General features: G+C 44.3%; 1 protein-coding gene across 1 annotated transcript; it reads left to right on the top strand.

Annotated features, from left to right (window-relative positions):
- The first annotated feature begins 13,571 nt into the window (after positions 1–13,571).
- On the top strand, positions 13,572–17,123 carry cysltr1 (cysteinyl leukotriene receptor 1). Its single transcript, XM_056601026.1, has 2 exons — positions 13,572–13,863; positions 14,587–17,123. Exons 1-2 carry the CDS (start codon positions 13,822–13,824, stop codon positions 15,595–15,597), a joined length of 1,053 nt encoding a protein of 350 aa, XP_056457001.1. The 5' UTR covers positions 13,572–13,821; the 3' UTR covers positions 15,598–17,123.
- The last annotated feature ends 2,693 nt before the right edge of the window (positions 17,124–19,816 follow it).

Here is a 19,816-nt window from a genome sequence, read left to right as displayed (position 1 = left end):
ATATGCCACAGAGGTATGTATGTATGCGTGTGTGTTTCTCATATGTATGTGTAAGTGTTTCAGACAAGTATGTATGTGTGAGGGTTTCAGTAGTGAGTGTAAGAGTGTTTCATAGGTATGTGTGTGAGAGTGTCTCAATTAGTTATGTCCTAAACGGCCCCTCATATTCATTTGGTGAAAACGACAGTGTTACCCTCTATGTTTTATTCGATACATTTCGACAGTGTTACCCCTTATGGGTTTTTCATGACAACAGATAAAAAACGACAGTGTTACCCTTTACGTTTCATTTGATAAAAACGACAGTGTTACCCCTTATGGGTTTTTCATGAAGACAGATAAAAAACGACAGTGTTACCCTTTACGTTTCATTTGATAAAAACGACAGTGTCACCCCTTATGTTTTTTTTTCATGACGACCAATAAAAAAACAACTGTGGCACCCCTGTCGACGTTTTTGCGGGGATCCGAACCTGAGCTGTTTAGTGTGTTAACCTCCGAACTTATCAATATAGTGTGTCACCCCTTATGTTTTTTTTCATGACGACCAATAAAAAACGACAGTGTTACCCCTTATGTTTTTTTCCCATGATGACTGATGAAAAACAACAGTGTTACCCCTTATGTTTTTTTCCCATGATGACTGATGAAAAACAACAGTGTTACCCCTTATGTTTTTTTCATGTCGACCAAAAAAAAACCAACAGTGTTACCCCCTGCGTTTTTTTCTATCGCATAGCAACGAATCCATTCAAGACCCGACGTTACCCGCCTACTACCTATCCAGGCTAGAGCCCATTAGACATGTTGTAGATCTCGACATGTTCTGTAATTAAAACTATTAATCGCTCCACCGGCACTTTCCCGAGTGATTTGTCTGCCATTGTTTCTTGTTTTGACAGTTGAGGGTTTTCTTCGTGACGAAGTGTCAATGTTCCGCTTGTGATCGGTCAGTTGCCCAAAAGACGCCTGACGTCGGCCGCTTTCTTCCTGAAAGTTGAACTTTTTTCAATGCTCCGTATGGCAGAAAAAAACGCTGGGAGAGGCGTTTAAAAAAGCGGCCGTGACTTTTTCCAGAAACGCTCTGCTCCATAGGAATATAATGTAAAACAAGCGCTGGCAGATTTAAAAAAACGCTAGATGTGAACGCGGACTTAGGGCTTTTTTCATGACGACCAATAAAAAAACTACAGTGTTACCCCTCATGTTTTTTTCATGACGACCATAAAAAAACGACAGTGTTACCCCTTATGTTTTTTTTCATGACGACCAATAAAAAACATCAGTGTTACCCCTTATGGTTTTTTTCATGACGACCAAAGAAAAACGACAGTGTCACCCCTCATGTTTCATTTGGTGAAAACGACAGTGTTACCCCCTATGTTTTATTCGATACATTTCGACAGTGTTACCCCTTATGGGTTTTTCATGACGACAGATAAAAAACGACAGTGTTACCCTTTACGTTTCATTTGATAAAAACGACAGTGTTACCCTTTATGTTTTTTTGACATGATGACTGATGAAAAACAACAGTGTAACCCCTTATATTTTATTTGACAAGGACAATTCTTTTTTTTTTTTTAAATATCTTTTTTTTTCATGACGACCAATAAAAAACAACAGTGGTACCCCTGGCGACGTTATTGCAGGGATCCGAACCTGAGCAGTTTAGAGTGTTAACCTCCGAACTTATCAATACACCATCAAGTCACCGAATAAAGTCATCACAATGGTTATACTTGACTTTATAATTCGCATGAAATAGAAATATGTGTCTTCCAACAGAGGACATCAACCGGACTTGTACCCCGGTCTCCAGTGGGTTAGGCAGAGTGCACTCCACTGCACCACTGAGGCAATGACAATACACAATAATCAATCATCAATAAAGAGGATATACATGACATTAAAATGTATGTGTGTGTTTCTATTATTTCCCTCATGTTTTTTTTCATGACGACCAATAAAATACGACACTGTTACCCCTTATATTTTATTTGACAAAGACACTTGTGTAACCCCTTATGTTTTTTTCATGACGACCATAGAAAGATGACAGTGTCACCCCTCATGTTTCATTTGATAAAAACGACAGTGTTACCCCTTATGTTTTTTTCATGACGACCGATAAAAAACGACAGTGTTACCCTATATGTTTCATTTGATAAAAACGAGAGTGTTACCCCTTATGTTTTTTTCATGACGACCGATAAAAAACGACAATGTTACCCTATATGTTTCATTTGATTAAAACGACAGTGTTACCCCTTGTGTTTTTTTTCATGACGACCAAAGAAAAACAACAGTGTTACCCCCTATGTTTTATTTGATAAATATCGACAGTGTTACCCCTTTTGTTTTTTTCATGACGACCAATAAAAAACCACAGTGTCATAGATCGCTAACTAGCAGAGAGTTGTAAGCACTTTCCAACCTTTCAGTGGAGGAATTGGACTCCCCAAGCAATGTTATACTTAAAAGGAGCAAGTAAATTACATATGAATTTAGTCTTTCGGCCTGTAGCATGTAAACAAAATGAAGCAACTGTCCCATATTTCTAACTGCATTTGAAGTAGACATTGAGACTCACAAAAAATGGACGCTTTAGGACAGTGATCATGATTTGTCTCAATATCAGAATAACAACAATGGGTCAAATAGCAATGGCTGGTGGAATGGCCATAAAGTAGGTCTGTATATGCAGTGTAAGCTTGTCCTGGCCCTGCAATTCAGGATGTAGACTATGAATCTGAATGAAAAGCAGGTAAATAGGTAGTGGCCATCCCCAAAATGCACCAGAATACAGGAAATCAAATCTATTAAATTCCAAAAGAATATTGGGGGGGGGGCGAGAACCTCAGACCCCCTGTCTATTACTGTGCCCCACCAACATGTTTGATCGCCAGCCGCCACTGAGATTGACCAATGGAAATAATTCTCTGCACAATTTGAATTGTGTTTAAATATGCTACAGTGGTCATTTGTTTAGCCAATTCATGTTAAACAATGAGGGTTTTGATTGTCGGGTCGGGCCTTTGATCGATCGTTTGTGTTTTTTTTGTTTTTGTTATCATTGCTTTATAGGCCTAATTTTAGGAGAAATATATGCCATAAACAGACATTTTATAGGCCTTTATTACACGGGTCTTCTCAATGCCGTGGAACACTCCGTTCACTTGCATGGGTAGTAGTCCGGTATCTTGTCAACCCCAGCGTCTTCGGTTGCTAAGCGACGTCAACGTCTTATAGCGGACTATTTCACTGCTGATCAACACTACGAATGCTGGAAACGAATACATTGTAAAAAGACACACCATGTGAAGTTATTTTCCAAATAAGATTGGAAAAGCTTTGAAAGTTTATATACAACACTATTTACATGGTTTCGTAGTACACTTTGACATTTTAATACAGTTCTGCGAGAAAGGCGACGAAGAATAAGAAGGGGGCGTTCCAGTCTGCGTAAACGGGAACCCCCACCACACGAGAACGCCCATTTGCGTCTGCAGTGGGATGATATTGAATCTGGCAGTGTTGCCAGGTTGGGCGGTTTTTCTCGCCGGATTGGGCTAGGGCGTGTCTAGGCGCCCATGATGCGGAAGAAAATCTCTCTAATCTAACTAATCTAAAATTATATTAATTATATTTAATTTTAATTATTGTTAAATAATAATTGTTGCCCAGATGGCAGGAGGAGTGTAATTTAAAGATCACATATAGAGAATGATCGGGGGGGTTAGTAATTGATACTTCCATGGACGGTAAACAATGGCGTACTCGTTTGTGATGCTACAATGCAATATATATATATATTTCTTTTTTTGATATCCAGACATTTTTTGCGGGGACACATTCCTGTTCCCCACTTCGTATTGGAGTGAACGGCGATATCTACTTCTGGGGCCCTTGAATCGACGGACCCGTCCACAGCCCGCTAAAACGGGTGCCATACCAGGCTTGGTCGCTGAGCACTGGTGGATTGCGGAATTATGCACTGCTCCTGGGGGCTTGGGGAACACTAAGCCACCCAAAAAACGTCTGGATATCAATCAAAGGCTCATAATTATATTTATACCATGTACTAAAATAATGTAAGTTTCCTCTTTTCAAAACGCCACCTCAAGCGTTTTATTAGCCGTTCTATGTTATAATTTTTTGCTAGAGAAGATGGGGTGGGCAGCTGAAAGGAGTAGTGAAACAAATGTTTCGGCCTGGCATCCGAGAGGGCCTAGTTCACTGCTCCGTTAAACTTCTCGTTTCCGAGGTTTTTCTTTTTACTTAACATGATTGACGTTGATGGTTCTTAGGCACTGTGGTGACTTTTTATCACTAGAAGTGTTTTAGTGATAAATGGATTTTTAGACTTGTTCAGCTGGTGGATTTAATGATTTGTTTCCGTGACCCAGTTCGCGTGATTCAGTTCGCCACGAGGAGTCGTTCGCGAATCGTTCGTTCGTTGGTTCGTTCAGTCGAGTTTCCGGTAGCACTAACTCCACTGAGTCTGACTGACTCAGCTGAGAACCGTGCAATGGGGTCCATTCCATGATGCGATTTACCGCTACCAGAAACCAGGCTGAACGAACATACGATTCGTGAACGACTCCTCCCAGTTCAGTCAAGTTTCCGGTGAATCGATTCACCCAGGTTTGGTTGAGAGCATAAGTCACCATGGTTATACAGCGACGCTAAAAGAGATAGACTTTCGTGTCCCAGCTAACCCAGGCTTTGAGCGCAACGTACCTCGCTAACCCACTAATCGAGGTTCGTAGTACAGGCCATGGTACATGCGTATTGTATAAACAACTCTGGTGGCATAGTGCCACAAACTGGTCAGAATGGGAGGTAGGCTACAATACACTATACCGCAATACTTCACCTGATTGGTCTGTTTGACTTATTGCAAACAAATATGGATCCCTTCTCAGCTATAGAGGGGAAAAAACAACATTTGAAGCAAACCCTGTTTATTGATTCATAAAGTGCCCAAACTTACAAAAAACAATTACAATACTCTTCAAGTATTTCATGCATTTGACTCACTCTTGGCAGTCGTTGCTGCTGGAGGCAGTATTGTGTATGCGGGGAAATCGGAGGAGGTGTGTGTGTGTGTGTGTGTGTGTGTGTGTGTGTGTGTGTGTGTGTGTGTGTGTGTGTGTGTGTGTGTGTGTGTGTGTGTGTGTGTGTGTGTGTGTGTGTGTGTGTGTGTGTGTGTGTGTGTGTGTATGTGTGACATTATTTGGATGAACACTCACTTTACCATGCCACAGTTTCCGAGGCGCCATGCTCGGCACACTTGCTCAAACTGTACTGCTTAGAGAGCCTCTCCAGAATAACATGAATTTATTTATATATGCCATGATTTATTTTTGGGGGGTTTGAAGTCGTAATGTCAACAGCTCAAACCACATGGAAACATACGGGAAATCTTTGGGAATCTATTTAAAAAATAATAATAATTTAAAAATTAATTAATTCACAGAGGTTCTCCCACGAAGCCTAATGTTAGATTATCAATAAATACTCTTCTGAAATAACACACGAAAAACAACCACATCATGGAACCGTCCACCTCCAGTGAAAGGAAGTCTAGTGGAAGCAGCCGTCTCTCTTTTGTGGTCTGCAATAGATGACAAAATAGTGAAACCATACATTCACCACCCAAAGAGCCAGGGGGTTAATTAATTCACAGAGGTTCTCCCACGAAGCCTAATGTTAGATTATCAATAAATACTCTTCTGAAATAACACACGAAAAACAACCACATCATGGAACCGTCCACCTCCAGTGAAAGGAAGTCTAGTGGAAGCAGCCGTCTCTCTTTTGTGGTCTGCAATAGATGACAAAATAGTGAAACCATACATTCACCACCCAAAGAGCCTTCCTCAGATAGAGGGAGGAGTTTGGCAGAGCGAGCCCATAGCTCACGCTCACATCGTCTGTCCGGGTGACCGGCGTCACCCCAGCCGTCCACCTGAAATCCACCACCGGGAGCAGTAGCTCCAGCAACACCACAACCCACACCAGGCCACAGCTGAGCTGGGCGTACCGGGCTGTCCTGAGCCCGCGCGTCTGGAGGGGCCAACGAGACACCAGCACCCCCTCTAGCCCCAGAAGCCCCAACAGGATGAGCGAGGCCAGCAGGTGGGCATCCAGGAGCTTCTCAGCCAACACGCACGGCACCGCACAGCTCCGCCACCACCACACCCACCTTCCTGCCGTCTCCTGGGCCACCCCTCCCGGCGCGGCAGCCTCCGTCACGGCGAGGTCGAGGGTGGTCAGCGCCAGCCGCAGAGCCAGGTAGGGGAGGGGGAGGAGGCCTGCGAGGGCAAGCTGCCGCAGGAAGACGCTGGAGGGCTTGGTTGAGATGTGGGGCGAGCGCAGCAACGACAGGGCCTTCATGCTGATCACACAACCCACCACCAGGGGCAGCATGGCGCAACGGGGAGACAGAAGTACCGTCACTAGTTTCAGAAGAAGGAACCGCCGGAGAAGGCCCATGGGGGTGGACAGCGCCATCTCCTCGGAGAACATCTGCCGACACCACGATTTCAAACCATAGTTTGATCTGCCATTGAGAACAAATAAGTCAAATAAAGGCTGTACTGAATAAGGACTACGTCATTTAATGCATCTGTTATGCGTCCACAATTGTTAATGGTTTTAATAGGGGTGGTTTTGTGTATTGTGTGTTCAATTACACCTGCACTATTAAACTATTCTACTGCAGCTATTAACTCCAGCTATCAATATCTGAACTACTTTTATTTATCTGACCTAAATTGATCAAGAATAAAATGTGCTCATCAACAAGTCCACCCATCCAGGGCCTATTCCAGTCCACTTGTACCCCAATAATCTAAAACTGGCCCACCTGTGTGTGGGTTCATTTACAATAGGAGCCCAATCCGGAAACCAAATCAAATCAAAAGTGGCATAAGGAAGAAGTACAGTTTTGTTTGGAGGTGTGATGGCAATGATACCACATTCCTTTCTTGGATCTGCCTCGATTACAATACACTACAGAGACTTTACTATACAATACAGTATGGTCCAGTAGAGTCATGTGTCATAGCTGGTTCCTGAGAACACCGGTAACTTTCCTTCCCCTCCTTCTGTCCCGGCCTCTGACATATCGGAGTTGAAACCACCATCAAAACGTCTGTTTGAACTCACCTCAGTGTGGAACCAAAGCTGAAAGTCATAGCTTGGGGGTTCCCTGCCGGACCCTCTTCTCTGTGGTCCCTCTTCATCTCCTCCATTTACAAACCTGTTTCTTGTGGGGGTGCAGAACCCTTCTCACCACGTTTCACTTTAAGAGCCTCTGTGGAGGAATGACATAACTGTATAATGCCAAGCCGTATCAAGATCCGGGCGTGGCCTGACTCATGAGATTCAAGTCAAGTCAAGTCCATTTTATTTCATGGGTACAGCACTTCCTTTTGTAACTGTCATGTCTTGTTTCGGTGTGTTCGTGTTTTACTTTAGTATCTCTGTCTTCTTTCTTCCCATGTCCATAAGTTTCCCTTCTGTGTGATTATTGCTCCCTCCCCTAATGTCTTCCAGCTGTTACTTGTTGCGTGCCCTGTGTTTAGTATTTAAGCCCTTGTCTTTCCTTTGTTCCTTGTCGGATCATTTTAGTTTGTGGTGAGTTGTGTCGTGTGTGTTCCCGGTGTTCCCCGCGTCACCCGCGTCACCCGTGTTCCTTGCCTTTTGCGTTAATAAATTATCCTTTTATTGAACTGTCTGCGATTGGGTCCGACCTGCCTGCCTGCCACCCGCTAACCTTGACAGAATGATCCGACCATCATTGGACCCAGCGGACGCTCTTTTTGTTGGAGGCTGTGTTGGGGCGTACGCGCAGCGCTGTTGCTTCAAGGCCCGGGTTGGAGGGTGCCTTATGGACTCTCAGAGTGGGGGTGGTGAGTGTGGAGTGCCATCCGGTTCCACATTTCTCTCCATCCCCTGAGCTGACTCCGGTCCCCGAGCCCTGTCCTGTTCCTGAACCCTACTCCTTCCCGAGGGTGCCCCTCTTCCAGAACTTCCAGACCTTCCAGAAGGGGGCCCGCCCTCTACCTTGCCTTCCAGAGGGCTTCCGCCTTCTAAACCTTCCAGAAGGGGCCCGCCCTCTAACTTCCCTTCCAGAGGAGTCCCGCCTTCCAGACATTCCAGAAGGAGCCCGCCCTCCACCTTGCCTTCCCGAGGGGTTCCGCCTTCCAAACCTTCCAGACCTTCAAGAAGGGGCCCGCCCCCTACCTCGTCTTCGTCTTCACCGCTGCAGGCCTCTGCGTGCGCCCCAGGCCGTCTGCCTGACATCTCTCCGTTCTGCCCCACTCCAGTTTCAGTTTTGGTTCTCTCCTCCTGGCTCCCTCTCCACCCACCCTATTTGGATTTGACTTTCTTTTTTTTGAGGGGGGGGGGGGTACTGTCATGGTCTGTCTGTTTCCTTGTCTTGTTTTGGTGTGTTATTGTTTTACTTTAGTATCTCTGTCTTGTTTCTCCCCATGTCCTGTTAAGTTTCCCTTCTGTGTGATTATTGCTCCCTCCCCTAATGTCTTCCAGCTGTTACTCATCGCGTGCCCTGTGTTTGGTATCTATGCCCTTGTCTTTCCTTTGTTCCTTGTCGGATCATTTTAGTTTGTGGTGAGTTGTGTCCTGTGTGTTCCCGGTGTTACCGGCGTTACCCGTGTTACCCGTGACACCCGCGTCACCCGTGTTCCTTGCCTTTTGCGTGAATAAATTATCCTTTTATTGAACTGTCTGCGATTGGGTCCTACCTGCCTGCCTGCCACACCCTAACCGTGACTAACAGTCTCAATGTGCACCCCCCCCCCCCCCCCCCCTCAACCCTAAGCCTCAGAATTGCATACAGACAAGGAGAAGAAATATGGTTTTTTTATTTTTTTTATTTGCCAATCTCAAAAACATTTACAATGGAAACTCTCACTCGGCAATCCCTCCCTCTCTCTCGCCACTGAACATTTAACAGCAAACGCTATCCCTTCCTAAGTCTTTCTCCAATCTCCCCCATCTTCCAGGAACTAGTTGTCATCGAAAGTCTTCCAAAGTATCGTCCTCCTCACCCATTGTGTAGCAGTGCAGGAAAAGCCAGTTGGAAGATGTTGAGTTCGAAAATAGCTTATATGCCTCAGCTGCTGGGCTGGGCCAAGTTTAATATTTAGTGTCGATGAACTAAGATCAAGCTAATAAAGTCTCCCCATTGATCCATGAGATCAAGCTAGAGTGCTTTTGGGATTATTTCTTGTATAATGGAGGCTTGAGCACCTCAAATCGACCCATTCATAATCTGATTATTTGTGTTTTCGTCTAAAAAGCCATTAATGACATTACCCAATGGTTAATGTGGTCCTTTATGTTGGGCATCAAGTGAGCCAGTTTCCCAACAGCGACCTCTTACGTTTATCTGTCAAAGACTGACTACTACAGATGAGTATCTCATCTCCCTTTCCTTTCCAAACCACTAATGAACTGTATCTAAGCAAATCACTCACTGGAACTCAACGATAATTTGGATGCCTTGGGGCCGGCTGGGGATGCTGCTAAGTCCTCAGTTCCCCTACTGTCTGACCCTCTGTCAGACACCGTGAACCCTATGGTTGTACGCTCTACAAATCACATCTCTCATCCACACTTTGCCCCCAGTCAATGACAAAGGACACCGCCTTCACCGGGACGCACTCATTCTCAGTCCATGCAGATACAAAAGTATGTCATGTTGTGCTTACGAGAGCTGCTCTGCTCTCTGTCCGGGAAAACGTGTGCAGAAGAAAAAGTTTAGAATACAACTACAGGTGGATAAACATACATAAGTGCATGTTTACACTGTGCTACAATTTCTACGTATTGATACAACAAGTTTGACTATGATATTTGAGGCCGTTTTTTGACCGACACCAACTACCGTGCACCAACCTGGGTGTGTCTGACAACACCACCGCCCAGAGCAATCATTTCCAACGGCAGACATGCTCATGCCTGTCTTTGGGGCTTGACATAAATGATTCTCTATCTGGTTTGCCTTGGTCTGTCTCTGGGATATGGAACAGGTGGTACAGCTTAGTTCTGCGTGGAAGCGTTCCACATGATCGCGCTTTATGTTCTGTGTAACCATGGACATGACATAGAACTTGAGTACTTACCACTCCGTCGAGAGTGGTAAGTACTCACAGATTCTGTATGAAACACGTTTCTAGGAAATGGAATGGAATGGAAAAGTGCTTGTTGTGTGCTGTTATACTTCAGAGCCCAGCGAGGAAGGGATTTCTGAACCACTTCATCCACAATCTCTGCAGCATCAGCTGTCCTCATTTTACAGCAGCGTCAACTTATTTTTGAGCTCTTTATCTCGCTGTCGATAGATCTCACTCAGCATTACTGCAGCCCACTGTTCACTCTTATGGTGTCCCATTTTCAATGTTGTGATGAGCTTTCTGAGCAAATAATTGGTTGACCTACATAGACAACCTAGTTCATTGTGTCAACCACACAAGATTTAATCGCAAAACTTTTTTTCAAGCCACTTCCCATGGCATTCTTTCTTTGCTTATTTTTTGTTTCCTATAATGTTAAGATGTTGCTTCCACTATAGGCTTAATATCATTTTCTGTCTTTGCTTCTTGCCTTTACAAAATGTAACCAACATATTTGATTCATAGTGAAAAACCCTTTATGTTTTACCTCTGCTTAACCAAACCATATTCCTTTGAGATTAACAGTTGGGCTCTATGGTGTCATATTGACGAATCAGCGTGGATGAATGCTTAAATTAATGAGATATGAATCGCTACTGTTTACTCCCTCTCTCCCCCTCTTTATCTCTCTATCTCTCCCTCTGCCTCACTGAGCTGCACAAATATTGAAAATCTTTCAGCAAGTGTTAATCATGAGCATAAATAAACACATGGTGCATGGGGAATACTGGCCCTGGTGATGGCCCCAGGCCCCGGGCCAAGCCGCTCTCTAGCCCCACGTTTGAGTATACAGCTGTGGAGATCTTAGCTGTCCCATTGGGGGAAGATCGTCACGTAGCTTGGGACCATGGACTGCTTCTATTCCTCCGAGTAAAAGATCCAATCCAAATAAACTGAAAGAACATGGCAAGGCCTGCAGCTCATTTGTTATGAGGCAGAGTAAACAAGTATCGCATTGACTCAAACATGGTCCTTAATCCTCTAGGATGTGATAACACATCAAATACCATAGATGTTACCATTAATACAGACTGAAACCTGAAGACATATTCAAACCTTGAAAGGTTTGAATTGCACAACCAGTTAAACAGGACACAACAGAGCTAGACCTCGAGACAGACGCTTACCATTCAACAAACACAACCACAACACTTTGTAAAAGCCTTGTAATAGGCTCTGACCATGCAGCTCAGGTCGGGTAGAAATGCTAAAAGCCGTTATGATGCATTTGTCTTGTGGGCACAGTTGTGAGGCAAAAAGATTTGCTCTCAGAAATTTCGCCCTCATCATTAAGTCAATTAGAGTTGGATTAGTCATCCCTCATCCCACCACACCACCAGAACCTTTGTTCAAATCAGTTGGTAATTTCCACCGCCATCTCCACAGTCCATTTGTTAAGTAGCAGCAGCTCATTAGCAACACAAAATAGGGAGGAAATGGGTGTGTGCTAAGTGGTTGCCTTCCTTATTACTAGGTTTTGTTTCATTGTGTATTGCATGTGTTTTGTTTTCACGTGCATCCTAACTTTACACGCCTAGCCGCTGAATACAGCCTGACCTTCGTCCGACCATGACCCTATGCTGAGCCTTGACCCTGCTTTTCAAGGATTCAAGTATGTGGTTGGTTGAGCAATATTCTCCTTTTTGGAAATACCAACATTGAAAGTAAAGACTGCAGTGTTAAGATTATATCCATGCAGGTGTTTTTTTCTCATATAATCTTTCCTTGCTTGCCGCAGCAACACAGAACGGGTCCAACAAGTGCATATTTTTCCTCTGACATGTAGACTATACACAACTAAGAAGTAATCTTAACGGGTGGAGGCTCTTAAATCAGCTGGGAGGAATGTGAGAGAGAAAACTATTTTAACCAAACTTTCTCCGGAAATAAAGCTTACAACTAGAGAAGATTCTTAATTGGACCAAATGAATGATTACAATTATTTTATGTTTTATTTAATATCTAAGAAAGCTATAATGCGTTTGATTCAGTTATATTAAGTCGTAACTACCAGGCCTGATAGTTAAACCAAATTTGATGAACAGCCTATCATAAATATGCCTATCCATTATTGCTTATATGCAGGGACGTGCACAGGAATTTTGAGGGGCAGTTGCTCTGACCTGAAAAAAGGGCACCCCCCCCCCCCCCAAAAAAAAGAACTCACAGGCTATATGAAGGACTGAGAATAACAGGGTCTTCATTAATATATAATTACAAATAAGTAAAACACTGAAATAACTACTACTAACGATAATGCAGAAAAACATGACTTGAAGAAGAAGAACATAACATGAACACAAACATAATTAAACAACATCCTATCAAGTCACTGATAAGTTTCTCCAAATTTACATTTTAAAAATGCAAAGCTTCAAAAGAGAAGCCTTCAGAACCTCTTCTTTGTCGATAGGTATGTCCTTCTCTATGGACAGCAGGAGGAGGTCAGACAGCCGCTCTTGACCACACTGATTTCGGATTTCGGAGCACATCACTACCCTGTAGTGATGTGCTCCTCTTTGCTGCCTCCTTTAGTTGTCTCTCTCTCTCCTGAATCCTCCTCTTTTCACTGGGCATTTCGGCTTCACTTAACAATAACAAACAATACCCAAAATAGTGATAAGATTTAGGCATGAACCATTTTGAATGAAAGAATTCATGTGATGCATTACTTCCATTATTTATTCTTCTTGTTAAAACGAAATGTTAGAAACTAACTATCAGCAGACATGTAGCTTAGTTTGCCTACCAAAAAATGTGTAGACTATGTGATAACGGGCTGCTTGTCTGCAAGCTAGCTAGCTGTCTGATTATTTAGGCTAAACGTTACGTGGCAAACTGAGCCTGGATTTATGAAGATTGTAATTCATTTCATAAAACGTGATGATGATTGTTTGTTTGTTATACATCTCAAATTCACCTTTTCCGAGAACATCAAGGCAGTCGTCTCACAGGTGCCGGTGTTCCGGTCGCGTGCAGCGCTGCAGCTACGTAAAGCAGCTTTCACACGCCGCGCGGCAACTCGCCGCCTCCATTCATTTCAATGGGGGAAGGGCGGCAGAGGGGAGGCGGCAAAAGCGGCTGTTGCCGCGCGGCAGAGTTTGCCCTCCCCCTACTGACTTTCACTCTGTGCCCGAACGGAAATGAATGAGGCTACGCTTACTTTATGAAATGTTTCGAGTGGCGATTTTTATTATCTAGGCCTACATGAAATTCTGCATCCATTAAATGATTAAAAAAAAAAATTATATGTATATTTTTTTTCCTCGGAAGGGCAACCTGAGTCGAGGAGGGCATATGGGCAGTTGCCCAAGCAACCTGAGCAACCCCCCTGTGCACGTCCCTGCTTATATGTATTGACAATATATGTACATTTGTATAATATATGATATCCTCGGAGTCGGAAATGACTCTTTTTTTTTGTTACGAGAATGTAGGAGGATACGTTTTCTAGGAAGACCACAGTGACGAGCTCCATTCAACTTGAAGCGCGTCCTTCTAGTCAACAGTTGACTCAGGACACGCATTGCTCGCTGTTCTAAATGCGCAACTCGCAACTCGTAATTCGATACAAATTAATCAAGTGTGAATACGCCTAGGACAACATTGAATGAATATGGCACTTACAAACAATTACTCCGGGACTGGACTGGTAAGATTATTGACGATTCTTTTTATTTTGTAACTAATTATGAATGCTGAATTGTTGGTGTATTTAAAGTAAAGTAAAATACTAATAGGCTACATCCGAAGACGTTTTGCCGATGAGAGGTTTGTAAAGTGACATTGAACATGGCAAAACTACGACAACAATCGCAGTTGGCGGCTGACGCCTGAAATACTTTGTAGCTATAGCCAAAATGTAAGAATGTCTACGAGTAATGAGCTATTATATGGTCTCTTTCATAACATTGTCTATGAACTTTCGATCCAGAAATTGTTGTTTTTGTTTTGCTGCAGCAGGCATGTCATCAGATTAAAAACTCACAGATGACTACACAATGAGTCAAACTGAACTATTTTTTTATATCTATCATCTGTCTATCGTCTGTTTGTCTAACCGCCTGCCTATCTATCTGTCTGTTTGTCTATCCGCCTGCCCATCTATCTGTCTGTCTGTTTGTCGGTCTGCCTGTTTCTATGTCTGACTTTCCTTCGCTTCACCTTTCTGTCTATCTGTTCATCTCTCTGTGTGCCTGCTTGGCTATATGTCTGTCTGTCCATCGGCCTGCCTGTCTGTCCGCCTGCCTGTCTATCTGTCTGTGTGCCTGCTTGGCTATATGTCTGTTTGTTCATCTTCCTCCCTGTCCATCTGTCTGCCTTTCTGTCTGTCTGTCTGCCTTCCTGTCTGTCTGCCTGTCTGTCTGTCTGCCAGGCTGCCTGTCTGTGTGTCAATCAGACAGAGAACAAGACCGAGTGTCCGTCCATCGACAACTTCCGGAACCAGGTGTACTCCACCATGTACTCCATCATCACCCTGCTGGGGATGCTCGGCAACGGCTTCGCCCTTTTGGTGCTGCTGCGCACCTACCAGAAGAAGTCGCCCTTCCAGGTGTACATGATGAACCTGGCCGTGTCGGACTTGCTCTGCGTCAGCATGCTGCCCTTCCGCATCCACTACTACGCCAACAAGGGCCAATGGTACCTGGGAGACTTCATCTGCCGCATCAGCTCCTACACCTTCTACGTCAACCTGTACTGCAGCATCCTCTTCATGGCCGCCATGTCCGTCTCCCGCTTCCTGGCCATCGTGTTCCCCGTGCAGAACATACGGCTGGTGACAGAGTGCCGGGCGCGCCTGGCGTGCATCTTCATCTGGGTCTTTGTGTGCGCCATGTCCTCACCCTTCCTCATGTCGGGGGAAACCCAGGACCCCTTCACCAACAAGACCAAGTGCTACGAGCCGCCCAGGACCGGGACGAGCACCAAGCTGGTGGTGCTCAACTACCTGTCCCTGGTGGTGGGTTTCCTCATCCCCTTCCTGATCATACTGGTGTGCTCGGCGGGCATCATCCGCTCGCTGTGCCTGCGCCGGACAAATACCCATAGAGGGGCGAAGGGCAGCCGGGCCATCCGCATGATCGTCATCGTCCTGGTGACCTTCCTGGTGTGCTTCACGCCCTACCACGTGCAGCGCAGCGTGCACCTCAGCTTCCTGTCCAACGGGTCTTGCGAGAGGCTGATCTTCATGCAGAAGTCGGTGGTGGTGACGCTGAGCCTGGCCGCGTCCAACTGCTGCTTCGACCCGCTGCTGTACTTCTTCTCCGGGGAGGGGTTCCGTCGCCGCATGTCCACCATGCGCACGTCGGGGCGGAGGTCCATCCAGCTCAAGCAGGGCAAGGCAGGTGAGCCTCTGGCCATCAAGGCCGTGGTGCCGGAGACCTGAACCTCAGGTCGGCGGCGGAGTAGTTGGGATTGATTTGAAGCGAGGACCTCATTTAGGAAGGGTGAGTAAATATGAGATAAGTGGAGTGCATCGATAGGCTGTTTTAAGGGGGCCACTGTGAGTCGGGTTGGCTAAAGGTATTAAGGCATGATACAGAAGTAGTTAGTAAAGTAAATAATGAAGTAGCTATACAGGGAGATACAGTGAAATAAAGTACTGTTTTGGTTTTGGAAACGGACAGCACAGCACGGATATATGTATGAATTTTAAGAAAAAAGTATGGATATAATGAAGTGGCAAAAAAAAAAGCCAAAATGTATGAATGTCTACGAGTAATAAGCTATTATATGGTCTGTTTCATATCATTGTCTATACATGAACTTTCGATCCAGAAATTGTTGTTTTTGTTTTGGTGCAGCAGGCATGTTGTCACGGAAATATGTAAGAATTTAAAGTAAATTGAACATTTCCTCAGTATCGATATAATCAAGTGGCCTTCAAATGAAGATCAAACATGTATTGTACTGACATGCTAGATCTGTAATTAATTTATCCATTAAGTAATTCAATTTTACTGAACATTATTGCTACTGTAGAAAACCTATGGCGGACGGATATCCGAGTCTAATGCAATTATGGTTTCAACCCATGGATTGAATTCCTCATCAGGGAACCTATCCTATGCTTTGAGAGGTTGTAATCACAATATATACTCTTTGATGTTCTTGTATTCTGAAATGGCTGGTACCCCAACTGTGGTAAAAAAAGAGCAGCAGCCAAGATTTTGAGCATTATTTGTTAGAAATGGCCCAGCCATCTGTCTAGTGAGTCCAATGTGCTGTGCGCTGTGCTTACTTTCTGACCAATAAGGGCATCCCTTCCGCAATTGGGTCAGGGGATCAATATTGCCTGTCAATCAAATTCTCAGTGCATGGAATCAACCACTTCTCAATGGCAAAGAAATAGACGGAGGGAGGGAGTTTGATTTCCATATCTTGCTCCCTTATGCTTTTTTCTGCTACCTTGCTCTCACAACTCTCAACGCCTACATCCTTTTAAAGGGGCAACTATAAAAACTTTCTAGTTCGACTGATTACTGTTTGTGAGCAGCAGAGGGAGCACACAGTGCATGGTTTCTTTCTGTATGATTGTCATTCTCCTTGCATGTGTCTCAGTGCTGCTAGATCCTTGTTGGAACACAAGAGGCCATTTGATAAAGACCTCTATACTCTGACTGCTATACTTGAATATTATCATGCTTAGCCTTGGCATAAATGCATTGTGTATGGAGGTCCAACTAGTGTTATGTGTACTTAAAGTGTCTGGTTGTTGTATGCAGAAGTTGACAAGCGTTCATCAAGTATTGTTTCATTTCCTGTCATTCCACGTTGTTCATGTTTAACTTTGAATGTGAGAAATAAAATTTCATTTTATATGTGAATGACCTTTAAAGTGGATTATGTTTTCAATTCATATTGTATTATTTGAAACCTTTATAAAAGTTGTGTAATGCAATAACTTGTGATCATGGGATTAACCCTTTGAATTGTGTATGTAATTGCATGCCGGCTTATAGTGTCCACTGGCTGTCAGCCACAAGTTTTTCATGTTAGACCAGAGGGGTGTTCCACGAACGGAGGTTTAACAAACACTGAGTTAACGCTGAACTCTAGGTTGATTGACCCTGTGCCGACCAACCCAGAGTTTTCGGTTCCACAGCAGCGGTTATGCATTAGTTCAATCAACTCGGGGTTGGTTAACACAGGGTTGTGCGCGTCCACGCCAAACTTAAAAAGACGTGATGTATGGATCATGGAAACCCTGATCGATATGGCGAAACGGGCCGCTTATTTCAATGAAATGGAACTTCAGGTTCTCCTGGAGAGCTATGACGAGGAGAAGGACATTATCACAAGAAAAGGGAACGCTAAAACCTCTGGAACCCGGAGAACCAAAGCCTGGCAGCGGATCGCTGACCGCGTAAATGCGTTAGTTACACGTCAAAGGCATGATCCTTAATATTTGAGCCATGAATATATAAATATCCCAGTTAAGCATTCTTAAAGATCCTACCACATAACCCCTTTCTTCTAAAACAATATGTACTCCGATTGCTTCCAAGCGGTCAGAGGATCAAGTATAAAAATGAAGTATAAAAAACATACAAACTGGTAAGCTTTTCCCACCATCGTATTGGTATAAATTTAAATAAGCCATTTTTTTAAGCCAATCGTGAAAAGGCCGACAGTCGGCAGACTGGATCTGGCCCTCAAATTGTCTTGACCCCGGTGGAGGAGCTGTTAATAAACATAAATTCAGGGCGCCCTGGCATGGAGGGGGTACCTGGAGGTACCTACCACCTCAGAGAGTCATGGGCCATACCCCACACTGGTTGAATGTAGGTTTTTGTGTTTTCTTGTATTTTAGATTTTTTTTGCCTTCGAAGTAACACATGCAAACCGTGTGCTTGCCACAGCGCATACTATTCCAAATGTTTCTTTTTTGGTAACTGGGTAGAAAACCTAAAAGTGACAATTCATCAACTTCACAGATCAAGATGGATCAGTGCTTGTATGAAGCCGCCGGCTACGATCGAACATTCTCCAGTGGATGCAAGTCCGTTAGGACTATTTTATACTTTATGTTGTAAATGCCTCTCGGCATAGTACTCAGACAATATTGCTCTTTGTATGATAGGAGGCCGATACAAATCTTGGATGGGTCATCTGAAACGACTGTGATGTGCTCAGCATCTCCAGCATTATAGCCTAGATAAAACTACCATTTGAAAAAAACGGAGGGCTACGCAAATAGTCTGGAGTGAACTGAGGCCAGGTCCTCGATTGGTAGTGTTGACTATGAAAGGCTATTTAAATATATTAAAGATTTGCGCGAGAATCTATATCTCTCCACTCCAGCAAAAAGTCATCCAATATGCCAAGATGTCGAGCCGTGGTCTTATCAATCGCTCCCGGTGGATTGCACGTATAATTTGTGCTCTGATATCAGCAGTTCTCTCATCAAAAGGGCATGCCATTGTGAACACATGAAATCTGCGGTGAACGCCGGTTGAAATACCCAAAACCGGGTTATGTTTCAAACTTAACCTGCGCAAAACCTGGTCCGACCAGGTTTGATTCAGAGCATATGTTGCTATAGCAACTAACATACCGTGATCCTTTTGGAACGGAAAACCTAGGGTTACAGCAAACCCTGGGTTAACTTACCCGGTTATGTGATAAAACCGGCTTTGTGGAACACCCCACAGGGCTACAGTTTCGCCCCAGAAATGGGATTTGCCAGATCGGGCGACTTTCAGTGGCCTAGTCCGCACAGTTAAACCAAAAGCCATAACAGAATTTCAGGATTTCTACAATTATTATCTATTGAACGGGGGGGGGGTTGTTTATTTCTATGACAACATATAACCACTCACCCTCTGCTTTATATCTTTTTGTTTGACATCGTTTTTCACATTGAGCACCAATTGTTTTTGTTCTGATCTTCTGACAATAAATTAGGCTTGATCCGACCGCGTAGAGGCCCAGCAAGACAGTGCAATGCATACATTGACGACTGGAATAAAGCAGCAATCTAATTAAGTGTATAAGAGCGTTAAAATGACCAACGGGGTACAAATACAAAGAAAATAAATCTCTTTACGGGCACAGCCATTTTTGTTGAGAGTGTCATCACTGAACTCGGCATACTCTCAGAATTCCGAGGGGGCCCGACCAAAAGGGGGCCTTGCCTCCATGAAATGCCGCAAGAAAGCTGGCAGATATTCCCACTTGCAACTCGGAAGGCTGGTGTCCGAGGCATCTGGACCACACCAAAAGGCTCCTCTATTGGACCGCGAGCCGAGGGGAACTAAGTGAGTTGGCGTAGCCAAAACACTGAGCCTCCTTACAACAAGTCCTTCAGCGTGACGGGTCCCGCCCCATCGGAATGTATAATTGGTTGTCTGAAAAGGAGGCACAGGGCCCTTCTGAAAGACATCGGGTGAACTATTAGGGCCCGTCCACATACTTGATTGGTTGCCTGAGAAGGAGCGGCTAGACGATGGATGAAGGTTTTTTTTCTCTAGGCGGCCGCACGCTGCCGCATGCACCCTCTTCTCATCAAAGACGCTAGCGCTCAGAAAGTGTGTGTGTGTGTGTGTGGGTGGGGGGGGGGAGCTAGGCCCTGAGACTTGTTGAAAACTAGCTCATTATGCGCG

The sequence above is a fragment of the Gadus chalcogrammus genome, chromosome 10 (assembly GCF_026213295.1).
Source record: "Gadus chalcogrammus isolate NIFS_2021 chromosome 10, NIFS_Gcha_1.0, whole genome shotgun sequence".
Taxonomy (NCBI): Eukaryota; Metazoa; Chordata; class Actinopteri; order Gadiformes; family Gadidae; genus Gadus; species Gadus chalcogrammus.
The sequence above is the reverse complement of the archived record's forward strand: the minus strand, read 5'-3'. Positions and strand labels throughout refer to the sequence as shown.